This window comes from Penicillium chermesinum (assembly GCF_028974085.1).
Source record: "Penicillium chermesinum strain IBT 19713 chromosome Unknown utg000009l:1.0-952002.0:1.0-954369.0, whole genome shotgun sequence".
Lineage (NCBI taxonomy): Eukaryota > Fungi > Ascomycota > Eurotiomycetes > Eurotiales > Aspergillaceae > Penicillium > Penicillium chermesinum.
Window position 1 is genome coordinate 730,711 of NW_026695319.1, and position 15,311 is coordinate 746,021.

At 52.1% G+C, this 15,311-nt stretch overlaps 7 protein-coding genes across 7 annotated transcripts; 5 read left to right on the top strand and 2 right to left on the bottom strand.

Moving 5' to 3' along the window:
- Positions 1–497: 497 nt before the first annotated feature.
- On the top strand, positions 498–1,706 carry N7468_010723 (PQ-loop repeat-containing protein; the record flags this gene model as incomplete). Its single annotated transcript, XM_058480018.1, has 5 exons — positions 498–605; positions 686–1,287; positions 1,342–1,391; positions 1,444–1,502; positions 1,563–1,706. The coding sequence occupies 5 exons, from the start codon at positions 498–500 to the stop codon at positions 1,704–1,706; spliced, it is 963 nt and encodes a 320-aa protein (XP_058325541.1).
- A 3,331-nt stretch (positions 1,707–5,037) lies between these two features.
- Positions 5,038–5,726, bottom strand: rpp1 (ribosomal protein P1; the record flags this gene model as incomplete). Its single annotated transcript, XM_058480019.1, has 4 exons — positions 5,038–5,087; positions 5,149–5,281; positions 5,405–5,482; positions 5,658–5,726. The coding sequence occupies 4 exons, from the start codon at positions 5,724–5,726 to the stop codon at positions 5,038–5,040; spliced, it is 330 nt and encodes a 109-aa protein (XP_058325542.1).
- A 424-nt stretch (positions 5,727–6,150) lies between these two features.
- On the top strand, positions 6,151–7,857 carry N7468_010725 (uncharacterized protein; the record flags this gene model as incomplete). The annotated part of the gene is made up of 8 exons (XM_058480020.1): positions 6,151–6,370; positions 6,445–6,526; positions 6,581–6,605; positions 6,672–6,950; positions 7,007–7,173; positions 7,226–7,439; positions 7,489–7,674; positions 7,726–7,857. The coding sequence occupies 8 exons, from the start codon at positions 6,151–6,153 to the stop codon at positions 7,855–7,857; spliced, it is 1,305 nt and encodes a 434-aa protein (XP_058325543.1).
- An 804-nt stretch (positions 7,858–8,661) lies between these two features.
- N7468_010726 (aconitate hydratase ACO2) lies at positions 8,662–11,123 on the top strand (the record flags this gene model as incomplete). The annotated part of the gene is made up of 2 exons (XM_058480021.1): positions 8,662–8,706; positions 8,772–11,123. 2 exons carry the CDS (start codon positions 8,662–8,664, stop codon positions 11,121–11,123), a joined length of 2,397 nt encoding a protein of 798 aa, XP_058325544.1.
- Positions 11,124–11,523: 400 nt separating this feature from the next.
- Positions 11,524–12,701, top strand: N7468_010727 (putative L-serine dehydratase; the record flags this gene model as incomplete). The annotated part of the gene is made up of 4 exons (XM_058480022.1): positions 11,524–11,600; positions 11,657–11,710; positions 11,767–12,292; positions 12,378–12,701. The coding sequence occupies 4 exons, from the start codon at positions 11,524–11,526 to the stop codon at positions 12,699–12,701; spliced, it is 981 nt and encodes a 326-aa protein (XP_058325545.1).
- Positions 12,702–12,942: 241 nt separating this feature from the next.
- N7468_010728 (ankyrin repeat-containing protein ANK1) lies at positions 12,943–13,571 on the bottom strand (the record flags this gene model as incomplete). Its single annotated transcript, XM_058480023.1, has 3 exons — positions 12,943–13,268; positions 13,327–13,504; positions 13,557–13,571. The coding sequence occupies 3 exons, from the start codon at positions 13,569–13,571 to the stop codon at positions 12,943–12,945; spliced, it is 519 nt and encodes a 172-aa protein (XP_058325546.1).
- A 486-nt stretch (positions 13,572–14,057) lies between these two features.
- Positions 14,058–14,587, top strand: N7468_010729 (DNA-directed RNA polymerase III core subunit RPC11; the record flags this gene model as incomplete). Its single annotated transcript, XM_058480024.1, has 4 exons — positions 14,058–14,070; positions 14,138–14,347; positions 14,403–14,497; positions 14,552–14,587. 4 exons carry the CDS (start codon positions 14,058–14,060, stop codon positions 14,585–14,587), a joined length of 354 nt encoding a protein of 117 aa, XP_058325547.1.
- Positions 14,588–15,311: the final 724 nt, after the last annotated feature.

Consider the following 15,311-nt stretch of genomic DNA (forward strand, 5'->3'; position numbering starts at 1 on the left):
GCAGGGAAACCTCCTGTGTGTACAATAGAACAGCTATGTATTTCTGGGATTCTCCCACTGCTTAAACATAGCAGCCCATGTCTGATGAACTGTCCATCGGGCCGGGTCATTCTCTTTATTGTCTTCCCTCTAGTCTCCACATTCCTGTACGAGCCCGCCCTCTTGCAGGGAATAAATAATACGTACATGCGCATGCAGCCGAACGCCTACATTTAGACTGCCAAATCACTGCTCACCGTCTTGGAGGGTTTAACATGCAAGCGTGTGGCTCGAATTTGAGCCTACCATTATCAATCCAGGTAGCTTACTGACCATCCATTTTCAGCAGAGCTCCGTTATAAATAGCACCGATAAGGGCCCCACAGCCCCGGACCCAACCCAGCCATTCCGTCATAACTAGTGCGGCCGCAATTTTCTCAGCTCGGGCCACTGATAACGAAATTTCTTACACCCCAGGGAATCCTACGGCGGGAACAATCACGAAAGACGAACAGGCCATGGGACTGCTCTCGACATTCATGGCCGACCCGGTCGCGCTCACGCCGCGCGAGGCGGCATCCGGCATCCTCGGCTCAGTGTCTATGACTTGCTGGATCTTCCTTCTGGTAAGGAGTTTCTGCTCGGAATACCACGCGCGACGAACTCCGCGGTACAGTCCGAACCGGCTGATCTAAAACGTGCACAGGTCCCCCAACTCATCGAAAACTACCGCAACGGCAACGCGGAAGCAATCTCTCTCCTCTTCGTCTTCGTGTGGTTCGTCGGCGACATTGCCAATCTACTCGGCGGGCTGCTTGCGGGGCTTGTGCCGGTCATTCTGGCGATCGCGGTCTACTTCTGCATTGCGGACGGCATCCTGATCGGGCAATGTTTGTACTACAAGGCGAAGAATGCCCGTGCGAAGGCTCGCCAGCGCCGCCGTTCTTCCACCGAGACGGCGGACCCGACGACTCCGCTGCTGGGTCGCCGGTTCAGCGATTCGTTGGCGGCGGGGCAGGGGCGCCGGCGTTCGTCCGGCTCGCTGCGCGGGTACCAGGCTACTGGTCGGCGCGAGAGCCAGGCTGAGGATCCATTGGCTAAGATCGTAGAGGAGAACGAGTATGGGCGCAAGGCGTGGGTGAAGAACACGCTTAGTGTGCTGGGTATCTTTCTTATCGGTGCTGCGGGCTGGACGGTGGCCTGGCAGACTGGGATGTGGGTGCCGGCGCCGCAGGAGGCTCCTCATGCGCCTGATGCGGCTACGGGAGGTCAGATCCTGGGTTATGCTAGCGCGGTGCTCTATCTTGGGTGAGTCTTGTCGCAGCCGCCGTTGGGTTTGGGGACTGAGCTGACTTTCTTTAGCGCGAGGCTCCCGCAGATCTACAAGAACTACTGCGACAAGTCGTGTGAAGGTGCGTATCGTTCCTATAGAGAGGGACAACATCCTATACTGACCCGGCTCAGGCCTGTCGCTGCTCTTCTTCATTCTTTCCCTTTTGGGCAACTTGACCTATGGCGCTGGGGTACGTAATGCCCTCCCCTTTGACTCCAAGTTGAGTACCAGAATACTAATAATATTACAGATCATCGCTCACTCCACCGAGCGAGAGTATATCATCACTAATCTTCCCTGGCTCATTGGTTCCCTGGGCACTATGGTTGAAGATGCGACTATCTTCGCTCAGTTCCGCATCTATGCTGCCGCGCCCCCATTGGCAGTCTCATGATCTTATGTCCGAATGCGCTTTTGCCATGGGTCTCTTAAACCAAAACGACTTTTCTCCTGTTTTAATTATATTGAACTTTGATTCACCTGACGACTATGTCGTTCGGTATCTTTGTAGTTCCATCGCGCGAAAATGTCCAGGTTTAGAGGATCTTCTTTTCTGTTGTCGGGGATGCTCAAATCCAAGCAAACAGCGCGACCAACGTTCCAACAAGGGATAATGAGCACGGCGGATCACAACATGGGTTCAATCCTTTGGTCTTTCCGCATGACATCATGTGTACTACTAGTTCCCTTGCGAGGTTCTTGTGCCATGTAGTAGATCATGCAGCGCTTCGGATGGATCTTCGTAATTTTCGAATGTACTGGGAGCCATAGCATTGGATCCCTTCGACAGCAACAGCAATTCACAGTGAGGCATTCTGGTGAGCCCTCATTCTATTTGCGTTATTGACTGTGCAATACTAGTTGGGTATCATATCCCCGAGCATAAGTGGCGGGATTCGGTACTAGAAAGCGCGCGGTGAATCGTCCTCAAAAGTCGACACTGACCTTGTCATCGTCTGTACTATTTTCACCGCCTGGTTTTCCTCTTGCCAATAGTTTGTAAGGCTGCACGTACACGGATAAGACTTAGCCTCGCAGTGCTAGTACCGTCAATAGGTAGGTATTATCATGATGACAATTTGCTACCACTGGCACTCACCTGTAGATGTCATAATAGCTTGGGTCGTGACCTGTGAACATGGACGAAGAAGCTAGTGGTTGATATTTATTAGGGCATTGAAGATGCATCGTTAGAGTCTCAAGAATTATTACTCGGTTCAGGTACTTTCCATTCGGGCTCGATAAGCACACAGGTCGTAGGACCCGCTGGGGCAACGGCGGTGGCAACCCTGGGCAAAAACAGTGACTAGTGTGCTTTTGGCGGGGGTGGTCATCTAGTAGCCGTAAGCTGAAGGGTTGATGGAGAAATCAGATGCCAGATGGCCGCGCGGATATTTTGACCTCTGGGTCGGCGAGGCGCGAGTTTGGGGGATGAAAGAGAACTCTGAGTGAATGAAGTGTATTTTATGCATGGTTTTTGAGATATACCTGTGGTTGCGCTCTTCCTGTTGGTCTTGCCAGAGTTTCGTGAACGCTTGGGAAAATACCTCGGTCCCAGAAGCGCACGTCGACCAGTAACATAGCGCTACCTCTACAGCCTCGTTGATACCTTTTCCTAGCCTCCGCAGGCAGATTGTATGATTTCTTTTTTGAGCGATTTAAGGAGACATCTGGTTCCCCCGGCAGTGTAAGAACAGCTCATGAATTGACACTCTTCAGAAGGATGCGCGGTGCTTCTTTCCTTTTGGCAAACGAGAAGCAATGTCAGTTGCCGTTTCATCGTCGGGTCATAGCATGTCCGTATACTTCGAACTTGGTGTCTTAATAAACTTGCTTGGCCCGGATATACACGAATATATATCATGCCGAATGACAGGGCTATCACCCGGCCAAGCAAAAAGGGGTAGCAGGTAAATATGCTTGAATTATATTGCTGGTCGCCTCCACAGTGACTTAAGACGAAGCCACATTCGTGGATACGGCCTACTAGTAGTAAGGCCCGAAGGCTGTGATGGGAGCCTGAAGGAGCATATAGAGAGGATGGTGGACGGATGGTTTGCAGCAAAACCTGCAGGCTTATATCTGTCTACGAGTAGGTGACAAACATTCGTTGTCAGGCGGCAACTCACAGCTCTGCTATGACATCACTTCCTTCGGGGAATTTCCATTCTACACTGCTCCCTTGATGGTATATTTTCCAGCATGTCTATACGAGGACAAGGGGTCCACGTGACGGCAGAGAGGAGGAGCTCACAGTGCCAACTCGGCAAGATTTGTCATACAATTGGGGCCTTGGTCTAAATGGGATGACATTCGACTGAAGCGAACTTCAGCCAGTCAATCGAAAGGTAGCCGGATCGATACCGGCAGGCCCCATTACTTTTTTCTTTTCGCTTTTTTTTTCTTCTCTTGCCTCAGTCTCTGGTCTCCTTATGTAGGATGTTGCCAAGTTTTCGTATTTATAGATACCTGATGCATAGTGATACAGAGTTAAACTAAAATTAACTAACATGGGACTTCCAAAACCTAGAATTCTAGAACTTGGGTGCTTACAGTGCCGCTTTTCTTTTCGCCATGTCAATTTGTATGGATTAGTTGGGGCAACAACCTTGCCCTTGATTTAAACCCTGAAGATACCCGTTTATGGCGCCACAGTTTTGGTTTGCCTCACGACGCCAAAAGCCCAACGTCAATCAATCACCTGGGGCCTTGGTCTAAATGGGATGACATTCGACTGAAGCTAACTTCAGCCAGTCAATCGAAAGGTAGCCGGATCGATACCGGCAGGCCCCATTGTTTTTTTCCATCTTCCATGGAACTTCAGTCATCACTCGACAAGAAAAATGGATTGCACCGGGAAAATTATTGGTTGTTTGGATTCTTCTGAGGTGTTTTTGCTTCTTTCTCTTTTTCATTTGGAAATAGAATCTACTTATTGCTAGAGTGCGTGACCGTAAATAATCACGCCAGGCTGGCTCCGAATGGCTGCAACAAGCCGCAGTAGTAAATAATAAGTTGCATATAGGGATTTCCTGTTCATGGTGCAGCCAAATCCGCCTCGTAGACGAAACAGGTCGTGTAGGACGCAATCGTATGGCTTTGATGTCATTTCAACTTGGAACTTCGCGCCGGAACCTAGTGGTGCGAAGGCCATAGTTATGCAATTCAATTGGTTGACACAAGCCGGGCGTGACCCTACGCTTGATAACTACGGCAGAAAAAAGATCTGAACCATACAAGCGCCAGTACACGAGAAGAATGTACGCATGTTGTTGACCAAGAGTTCAGTTTACACAACATTGAGATCTACGTTGGTATCCCACACCTAGCCAGAGAACCTAGAGATGTAACAAGCAGAGCCTGTCCAGATGTATGGTTGATATCTTCAACCACACACCCAGGAAAATAATGTGTGCCAAACGTCTGTCTTCAATTCCCCTAAATCCTGGAGCAAAACTAGTTTTCGGAATCACAACGGCATCCGATCGGTTCATCCTCACGAGGTGAGGCAGACCGAGCGCCCAGTCTCCATTGAATGTCCTTGTCCGTTTGAAAGTTTTGCTATTTTATTTTTTGATTCCCCATGGTCTAGGTCTTCGTAGCAGGGGGTGTGGAGTATCGAGTACAAGAGAGAATCGTCGAGGTAGCCGAAATGCGGCAGCGGGATAAGAGGCGAGGGAAAGGGAAAAAGGGAAACGACGTCAATTTCGTAACGATTAAACCGTTTAGTCGAACAGACCGAAGCCCATGTCCTCGTCGGACTCCTCCTCAACCTCTGTGGTGGGGGGGTTAGCACTGAGTCATGGATGCTCGTACAGGTGCCCATGATAACTTACTCTCCTCCTTCTTCTCCTCAGCGGGAGCGGCAGCGTCAGCGGCGGCACCACCGGCAGCGGGGGCGGCGGCAGCAGCGGGGCCAGCAGAGCCGACGTTGGTCAGGAGCTCCTTAACATCCTTGCCCTCAAGAGCCTGCGGATTGAGAATGGTAAGCCTCTATTTTGATATCGCGAATGGTGGGTTTGAAGTTGCGCGCCGCTAGCTCAGGCGAACAGAGCTTTGCTGGGGGTCAATTTGTCGGGTAGCTGGATTTACCTTGGCGAAGATAGAGGCCCAGATGGGCTCGATCTCGGGAACCTTGGCCGCAGTAATCAGAGTCTGCAGCTTCTCAGCCTGTGAAAAAAAAGTCCGGTCAGCTGCTGTCTTAATTCCTCTGCAGAATGCGCTGATCCTGGCATCCGTCATGGTAGTGTGATTGTGCGATCCAGGTCCTCCGCTTAGAATCGCATGCTTTGACTTTCACATCTTCGATGACTGCCGGTGTCGAGGATCGCGGAGGAGTACGTACGGTGATCTCAATGCCGTCATCGGCAAGGATGAGAGCGGCGTAGGAGGTGGCGAGCTCGGGGGCGGACATCTTGTCGACGGGGTGTGTTGACTGATGAAGTTGGAGATGGGAGGGAAGAGGGAAATGATGGCTTGTCCGAACAGGGTAACTGCTTGGCGTGTGTGGGAAAAGCCCTCGCTTAGGGCTTTTCTAGAAGAGGCTTAGTGCGACTGGCTTCCCAAGTAGGCGGTGGTAAACGCGGTGAGGGGCTTCTTTGAGCCATCCCGCACTAGTCCCAATCCGGCACAATACAGCTGACATAACACGGAGCAGGTTGCCCGTTGTCCCGCGATAATCAATCAGCGCGACACTGACATCACTACCGTGTGGGGTTCTACTAACTATTCAGCCTGGCTCTTTTCTTAGGCGCGGCTTTTACCATCTTTCTCTGAAGCTGCAAACTTTCCATCTCGTGTGCACCTCGTTTACACCCGTCAGCTTCGACTTTCCAACCATGGAGTCCCCCGCAATACCGGTCCCGCTGGATCCGCAGGAACAGCCCATCTTGGAACGTCTGCTCCGGACTCGTGATGCTTTACTTCTCCTCAAGCAAGATAAATCATCCTACATCAAATCTCGCGATGTCCTCCCCCTTTATGAAGAAGTTATCAGTGAGGTAGAGAAGCTCAATTCTGTGCGCAAAGAGCAGGACCGCCGCTTGATCCATAACCGACGTAAGTCATGCCACATCCCATACCACATCCCCTACAATGTTACAGAGATCGCTGATTGTCCTCGAACTTGAAAGTGGACTATGTACTAGATGACTGCTTCCAGTTGATCTCATTGCTTTTCTTGACAGTCGGTCGCAATAATGAAGCGCCTGCAGTGTATGTCCATCCCGTACCCCGCGAATCCATATCATTTACTGACCATCTTATCAGGTACACGCTGGCAACCACTGTCCAGGTAAATCCCACTGAGAAGGAACCCACAAATTCTCTGCAAAGCTAACCAAATCATTTCATCTGCCAGCGCTTGCTAGACCATCTCGAAGAAGCCGGGTTCTACAGCAACAAGGATCTCGACTCTATCACCAAGACCTTGGCTGGCATGCGCGAAACTCTCGATCGTGGCCGTGATACTTATTCGCCTGCTCTCCTCACCCTGCTCGAAAGCCGTCTTGAACAATGCCAAATATCACTTGAGCGATTACAAAAGGGACTCGCAGTCCTGGATCCCGAGCTCGTCAAGACCCATGAGACCTTGGTCTCCATTTTGCGATCTACATCCGCGGTCAATACCCGTTCGAAGGTAAATACACAGCATAAGGACAACGGCGACGCACGGAAACTCACATTTGCTTTTAGTTTTCTGCCTCGGAAGTGAACCACCTTCGGGATCAACTGAGAAAGATAGAGGCTCATATGAAAGATGGTAACTTTGTTGGCAAGGACGGAAGGATCCTTGCGGGTCAGGAAGAACTCAAGAAATTGATGGAACGATGCTGGCGATGGACAGAAATCGTGTTGGAACGGTACTTTTTTCTTCCTGCAAAACAAAGCCGATGGATGCTAATTCCGAAACAGCCAAGGAAAGATTGATGAGCGCTTCCAAGATCAATACGAAAACCTTCTTGACATCCGAAATCAACTCGATCGGATATCCGTGACTCAAGCCTGGTCTCTCCGAGAAACAGATCTATTTGGGTACCAGCGCAGGCTTGACCGCGTTGATGAAAGCCGCGTCAACGGTAACTTTGTTGATGCAGAGGGTCAGCCCGCAGATCTTCATGCACAGAGAGTATGTGTGTACCAGAAATGTGGCATGGCTTAGGTACTGACGTTGACAGACTCTCTTGTACCTTATCCGCCGCAGCTACGCTTACATTTATGCCCTTTTGATTTCTTCCGAGCCGGTGTCGGAGGCTTTGTTACCCGTCTACAACCAGTTGCAAACTCTTCGCCGGTGCTTGATCGAGGTGAAGGAATCTGGTGGCGTTTCAAACTCCCGTGAACTTTATCCGTACAGCATGAAGGTAAGGATGCCCTGCTTCATGGCAATCGAGAATGCCTGCTGACCGAATTAGCTAAACTCCATCGACAACATGCGCGTCGACGGCAAATTCTACGTCGGTCCTGATATTCCGGAGGGCCAAGGAGTGTCAACTCTCTGCTCGCAGAGTGCTACGACCTTGTTTGGGAGCTACGGGCTGCTGTGACAGACGAAGAGAGACAGCCCTAAGTCCTTGTTCACTAGATCATATTCTGCAAGGTGCAATCATGGTATCATCCCCTATACATGAGCTTCCAGGGGCGCACCGAATTATTCGCAGCATATCCTTCGCTGCTAAAGCATCACTCGAGTCTCTTGTACGTTGTTGTATGAGACCCATTAATTCTTCTCTTTTCTATTCTGTAATGAGAGGCGTTTGATCCAAAACCCTTTGTTCTAAAGGGGCATTTGGCTATTTCTATGGAGGTTAACCAGGGTTTCAAGTGTATTCATTCAAATTTGGCAATTGAATTCCAACCTTTTCGAATTTGTATCTCATACTCAGCATATTTACTAGGCTTTTGATTGGTTGACTACATAGTACTCTCACGGGCAACAGTTCATGTCTCCCCGTCTGACCATCCAGCTATAATGAAACAAACTCAACGGTTCGACGCATATTTATCGGGTTCAAGACCTGCCGAGTAAACACCTACTAGCCAGGCAACATGTGTCCCCAGCGACTGCTGGAGACATAAAAGTCCCTGGCAGCCATTATACCTGTTCAATTGTGAAATAGGCTGTGAATAACACTTTGGAGTCCTCGCCAATTCAAGGTTCTCGATTCAAACGATGTAGATGCACTCCGCATCTCGCCGAGGTGGTTCTTCCCACACTTTAATAAGCCGGTATCGGCACAAATTCCAGCCAACCAGGGGCTTTACATATAACGACTCGCCTCCGACCGAAAAAAAAGCCATCGGGGCCTCCGCTCTGACTCCTTCTCGACTCCAATCCTCCACATTTGAAGATGGTCAGCCAGCTAATTTGGCAGCGAGCTGCCGTTTCACGGAGGGTAAGTCAATGGACCCAAATGGGCCCCTTGGGTGAATTGACCGGCTAACCACCACTTGTTATTAGCTGGCCGCGCGCCTGTCTCCGCAACGACTCGCCCGTGGCCTGGCTACCGAGGCGTCCTCGTCGCGAATGCCCCCTTACCCGAAGATCGTCCAGAACCTCGAGCAGGTTCGCAAGGTCTTGGCCTCCGACCGGGCTCTGACCCTGGCTGAAAAGATCCTCTACGCCCATCTGGCCAACCCCGAGGAATCGCTGCTCACCGGCACCAACAATGGCCGCGATATTCGAGGAAGGGCAAACCTTAAGCTCAAACCGGACCGTGTGGCTATGCAGGATGCCTCCGCCCAGATGGCTTTGCTTCAATTCATGTCTTGCGGTCTGCCTTCAACGGCCGTCCCTGCTAGTATCCACTGTGACCACATGATTGTTGGTGAACGCGGCGCGGATGTCGATCTGCCTGCTTCGATTCAGGGTAACAGCGAGGTGTTCGACTTCTTGGAGAGTGCTGCTAAGCGCTATGGAATTGAGTTCTGGCCTCCAGGAGCTGGTATCATCCACCAGAGCGTTTTGGAAAATTACGCTGCGCCTGGTCTGATGATGCTAGGTACCGACAGCCACACCCCTAACGCAGGTGGGTTGGGCGCCATTGCCATTGGTGTTGGTGGTGCCGATGCTGTCGATGCCCTTGTCGACGCACCATGGGAGCTGAAGGCCCCTAAGATTCTTGGAGTGCGTCTTGAGGGCCAGCTCAGTGGCTGGGCTTCCCCCAAGGATATTATCATGTATCTGGCTGGAAAGCTCACCGTTCGCGGCGGCACTGGCTTCGTGATCGAGTACCATGGTCCTGGTGTTGAGACCCTGAGCTGCACCGGTATGGCTACCTGCTGTAACATGGGTGCGGAGGTGGGAGCTACTACCTCCCTTTTCCCCTTTTCGCCCAGCATGGTGCCCTACCTGGAGGCTACTCACCGTGGTCATGTGGCTAAGGCTGCGGCAGAGATCGCTGCCTCTGGTCCTAAGAACTTACTTCGTGCTGATGCCGAGGCTGAGTACGACCAGCTGATCATTATCAACCTTTCCGAGTTGGAGCCACACATCAACGGACCCTTCACTCCCGACCTGTCGGTTCCCCTGTCCAAGTTCGCCGATACGGTGCGTGAGAAGAACTGGCCCGAGACTTTCGGTGCTGGCTTGATTGGTAGCTGCACCAACTCATCCTACGAAGATATGACTCGCGCAGAACACTTGGTCAAGCAGGCCAGCGCAGCTGGTCTCAAGCCCAAGGCTGACTTCTTCATCACTCCCGGTAGTGAGCAAATTCGCGCCACCCTCGACCGTGACCAGACCCTCTCCACCTTCTCAGAGGCTGGTGGTACCGTCCTGGCTAACGCCTGTGGTCCTTGCATTGGCCAGTGGAAACGTACCGACGGCGTGCCCAAGGGCGAGGACAACGCCATTTTCACCTCTTACAACCGTAACTTCCCCGGTCGTAACGATGGAAACCGCAAGACCATGAACTTCCTTGCCTCACCTGAACTAGTGACTGCGCTCGCTTACTCTGGAAGTACCACCTTCAACCCTATGACTGACTCTCTGACCACCCCAAGCGGCGAGCCCTTCAAATTCGAAGCTCCTCAGGGCTTCGATCTTCCCAGTGCCGGCTTCGAGGAGGGCAACCCCAAGTTCCTGCCTACCGCCGCTGTCCCGGACCCTAGCGTCGAAGTCATCGTCTCGCCAACCTCGGACCGTCTCGCTCTGCTCGAGCCCTTCGCCCCCTTCCCCGAGTCCGACCTCTCCGGCCTCCAGGTCCTCTATAAGGTTAAGGGGCAGTGCACAACGGACACTATCTCCGCTGCTGGTCCCTGGCTCAAGTACAAGGGTCATTTGCCCAACATCTCTGCCAATACCCTGATCGGCGCCGTCAACGCCGCCACGGGCGAGACCAACGTCGCCTACGACGAGAGCGGCGCCCAACACTCCATTCCCGAGCTCGCTGAGCAGTGGAAGAGCCGCGGTATCGAGTGGCTCGTCATTGCCGAAGACAACTATGGCGAGGGCTCCGCTCGCGAGCATGCTGCCCTGCAGCCCCGTTACCTCGGTGGCCGTGTCATCGTCGCTAAGAGCTTCGCCCGTATCCACGAAACCAACCTCAAGAAGCAGGGTGTTGTCCCTCTTACTTTCGCCAACCGCGAGGATTACGACCGCATTGATGCCTGTGACCGTGTCGACACTGTCGGCCTCTACGATACTCTCAAGGCTGGCGGCCAGGGTGAGGTCCAGCTCCGCGTAACTAAGGCCAAGACCGGCGAGTCTTTCCTCGTCCCTACCCAGCACACCCTGAGCAAGGACCAGAGTGCTTTCGTGCTGGCTGGTAGTGCCCTAAACCTCCTGGCTAAGCAGGCCAATGCTCAATAGGAGTCTGGTTGGGTAAAATGATAAGGTGTCTGGCCCTAAAAAGTCCTTCGATCGGAGTTGATGATGCCGGGATGCATTTATAGCACTATTGTACTTTCGTATAGGGAAACCTTAGCTTTTCTTTCTTTCTGCGGGTTAGATGATATCCAATAAATTTGTATTCTATTTGATCTGCTTTCTACACTCTCCCCAGTAGTTTGGATCTCGAGTTCGTTGAGTATAAAGTCTCTGTCCGGCCATCATCCCCGCAAGACTCGCAACGCCCCGCTGCCCCCCCCCCCCATCCATGCGTGGCACTAAGATCTTCAGATCACTTGTATACTGAGTCATCTACCGGGCTCAATATCTGCAACTTGATTCGGATACTTCTACTGCGCTAGACTCGTGGCATATTTTCAAGATGACTTCCCAAGTCAAGACACCCTGGATCGAAACCCCGCTCATCGAGTCAGCCTCGCTATCACGACTCAGCGGATTGTAAGAGCATAGAAGACTCCGAACGACCCCAAATACAGAAACTAAAACCCAAGCAGCCGTGTATTCCTCAAGCTCGAACTGCTACAACCCTCCGGCTCCTTCAAATCCCGGTAAAGCCAATTCCTTGTTTCCGCCGCCCCTTTCCCCATGCTAATATCCCCCCAAGTGGCATCGGTAATCTAATCCGCTCATCGCTCACAAACCCTGCCAACAAGGACAAAAAAGTCCACTTCTTCAGCTCTTCCGGCGGCAATGCCGGCCTCGCTGCCGTCGTCGCAGCCACAGATCTCAACTGCGGCTGCACCGTCGTGGTCCCGCATAGCACGAAGCCGTTCATGATCGCCCGGCTGCGGGAGATCGGGGCCTACGATGTAGTTCAGCACGGCGCGAGTTGGTTCGAAGCTGACTCGTACTTGCGGGAGACGTTTATTGCAAAGCAGCCTCCTGCCCAGGAGGGGCGGGTGCACGTTTACTTGCCGCCATTCGATCACCCGGATGTATGGGAGGGGGCGGCGAGTATGATCCCTGAGATTGAGAGGCAGATGACAGCTATTACCGGGGAGAGGGAGGAAGGGTTCCCGGCTGATGTGATTGTGTGCAGTGTTGGGGGTGGAGGGCTTTTCAGTGGGGTTGTGCTTGGGTTGGAGCGGTTTGCGAAAGAGAAGGGGGGGAAGGACGTGCATGTTGCTGCTGTTGAGACAGAGGGGGCGCATTCGCTAGCTTATTCTCTCAGTCAAGGGAGGTTGTCTTCTTTGGATGCTATTACGTCGGAGGCAGGGTCCCTGGGGGGCTTTGCGTGTTGCGGAGCAGGCTTATTTGAATGCGTCGTCGCCACCGGCTGGAGTCAAGGTTTCGAGTATTGTGGGCTCCGATGCGGATGCTGCAAAGGGTATCCTGCGGCTTGCGGATGAGACTCGGCTGCAGGTTGAATTGGCGTGTGGTATCAGCGTGGAGATGGCTGTGGCGGGACGCTTGAAGGAGGTTCTCCCAGATCTTACGCCTGAGAGTCGGGTTGTGGTGGTTGTTTGTGGCGGAAGCAATATCAGCGCTGAGATCATTGCTGATTATAGAAAGCGATTAGAGGCAGGGTGGGACTCATGAGAATCTATAGGCATACAAGCAGGTGGATGAAAATGGAACAGTACATGATACACTCGTCGAATAGCATTGCACGACAGTAAAAAAAAATCATTCGTAATCATCGTTCGAAAAATAACAATGTAGCCAAGTCTAGGCTTCTATGCGAGGAAGCGATGCTCAAGAAGTCATCTATGACCGTGGTAAGCGGTCAGTTAGCTGATAACCATGGAAGTACAGGTCCAATGACCCTGGACGTCAGCGTTTATTCGCTATCGCTAGCACTACCGTGCTCGGACTCCGCCCCCTGGTTGTTTTGGAGGCCCTCGGCCATGATATACTCGGCCTGCTGGAGAACCGACTTGATGTCGGGTTTATTGTAGACCAGATCCGACGGCTTCTGGCCATGTTTATTCCGCACGCGGGGATCACACCCGGCTTCACACATCATTTTCACCATCTCCGCGCCCAATTCTGCATCCTTCTCGTTGGCGTACCGCACAGCAATGTGCAGCGGTGTTTCCTTGTCCACTCGGGTTAGCGGGTCGCATTCAAAGAATTGAATATCGAACAGGGCATCCGCCACGTCATCTTCAGATCCTAGCATGTCAGCCGGTATATTCTCGCACTCAACAGCGGCAACACATACAACTGCCGTACTGCGCACAGATATGCAAGGCGTAGTTTCCCATTGAATCTTTCACCTCATTGAAAAATTGTGCCACCTCCTCATTTGTCTTGTCGCTCATACTGGACAGCACTTGTTCGATCAGGTGGGGCTGGTCTCGGCGGCAGGCCTCCACGACCAGTTCTCGAGGCGAGGCACCCTAACAGAATATCAGTATCCAGCTTTTCGCGACCGGTCTCAGCGGGACCAACCTCGTCTGTAGCCATCTTTCCAGACTCTAGCGCGGACTCTAGTGCGTGAATTGTGGGTTGAGAGAAAAGACTAGGATCTTTTTCGCGCGACAGCGCTTGACGCGGGGACGTGGGTTGAAACGTGGGCAGCCTAAGTGGCGGAGTGGTGGAGATCGAGATGGGGGGGTGCCAAGTACGTATTTGCTGTCACCCTGAGAGGTAGTATGTACAGTTTCAGTATTTCTGTGTGCGAATCGTGAATAGCCAGGTCTGAGCTCCTCTCGTTGTCCTGTTGACAGTCGGGCTGGTACTTCTCCAGAGCCATCCCACTGAAGTCATGTGACTTACCGCACTTCAACGTTAGCCGCGCGCCTAACTTGCTGCCAATCTGCACGGCGAATTGGTCAACGTCCGGGCGCGCGGAGCCTTAAAGCACTGAATTTTTTTTTTGGCGCACATTCAGTCTCTGGCTGAAGTTGCTACGTCGAGGTCTACAGGCTACAGCCTAGGCTAACCAGCAACATGCCGCTGATCTGTTCGTCTACCTACGAGAAATTCCCACAGCAAAAGTTTTGGCAGCGCTGACGATCACTCGACTCTAGTCTGTCCCAATTGCAGCAATGCGCTGACATTCGCTCGGTCGCCGTCCACGAATGCCCACCCGACGGGCATCAACCGATTCGAATGCCGCACGTGCCCGTATGTCTTCGAGGTGGTGAAGAAGTACAGTGAGGAAACTGGAATGAAAGAAAAGGAAGTGGAGGAGGTCTTCGGTGGAGAAGACGAGTGGAAGAATGCCGATAGCTGCGAAAGTGAGTGTCGAGACTGTGAGTTCTGATGGGACATGGATGCTAATACTCGTGAAAGCTCAATGCCCAGCCGAAGGCTGCAATGGAGAGCGGGCCTACTTCTATCAGGTGCAGATTCGCAGCGCGGATGAACCGATGACTACATTCTTGCGGGTAAGTCTCCCTCCGAACTCCTTGCTTGCGATCGGAGGATCTGACAGCTGGCAGTGCACGACGTGCGGCAAGCGGTGGAGAGAAAACTGATAACTGGGGAAACGGTTGATTTGGCAAATGCATTTCCAGCGAGATTTTCTGATATTTCCATGTGATTTCCCTGTCTTGGAGCTACGAGGTCTAAGGGGCGTTTCGAATTAAAATGGCGCATATCTTGGAGGGGCATTGGCGTTTAGGATACATCACAGCGATAAGCGTTCCGATACCAAACGTTGATCAACGTCAGACGCACAGATAGTCCTGTGCTCCGTCAGATAAAAGAGAAAAGGCCCCAAAAGTAAAATTAGGAGCTACCACGGGTCCCAGCCCGATCACTGGATACAGAATTCAGGATTTCTGGATTTCTGATTTCTATAAGAGGAAGAATTCTGGTTTCGGAAGTACCACTCTAGGCCTATAATAGACGCCGATGGGCATTTCCTGCTTCCCCAAGTGGCAAAAAAAAAAATCTGTTGGCTGCACGACATGGGTGGGTCAATGGGCGGTGAGCCGCGGGGCTGAGGGGCTCAAATACAAACATGAAAGAAAAAACCGTCTGGAAACATGCCCCTCACTCCGCGGCCGCAACGCAAACGGTAGGGGAAAGGGAGAGGCTCCGTAGTTCTCAATTAATAGCGAAGAGACAGAACAAGCCCAAAACAACGCTAATATCGGGCCCGACGGACTGCGTTGCTGCCCAGTCGACCCAGGAAACCGTGTCAAATCATGGGAAGGAAGCTAGTAAAGCGAGAAAAAATTTCAGGAGTGGAGACGA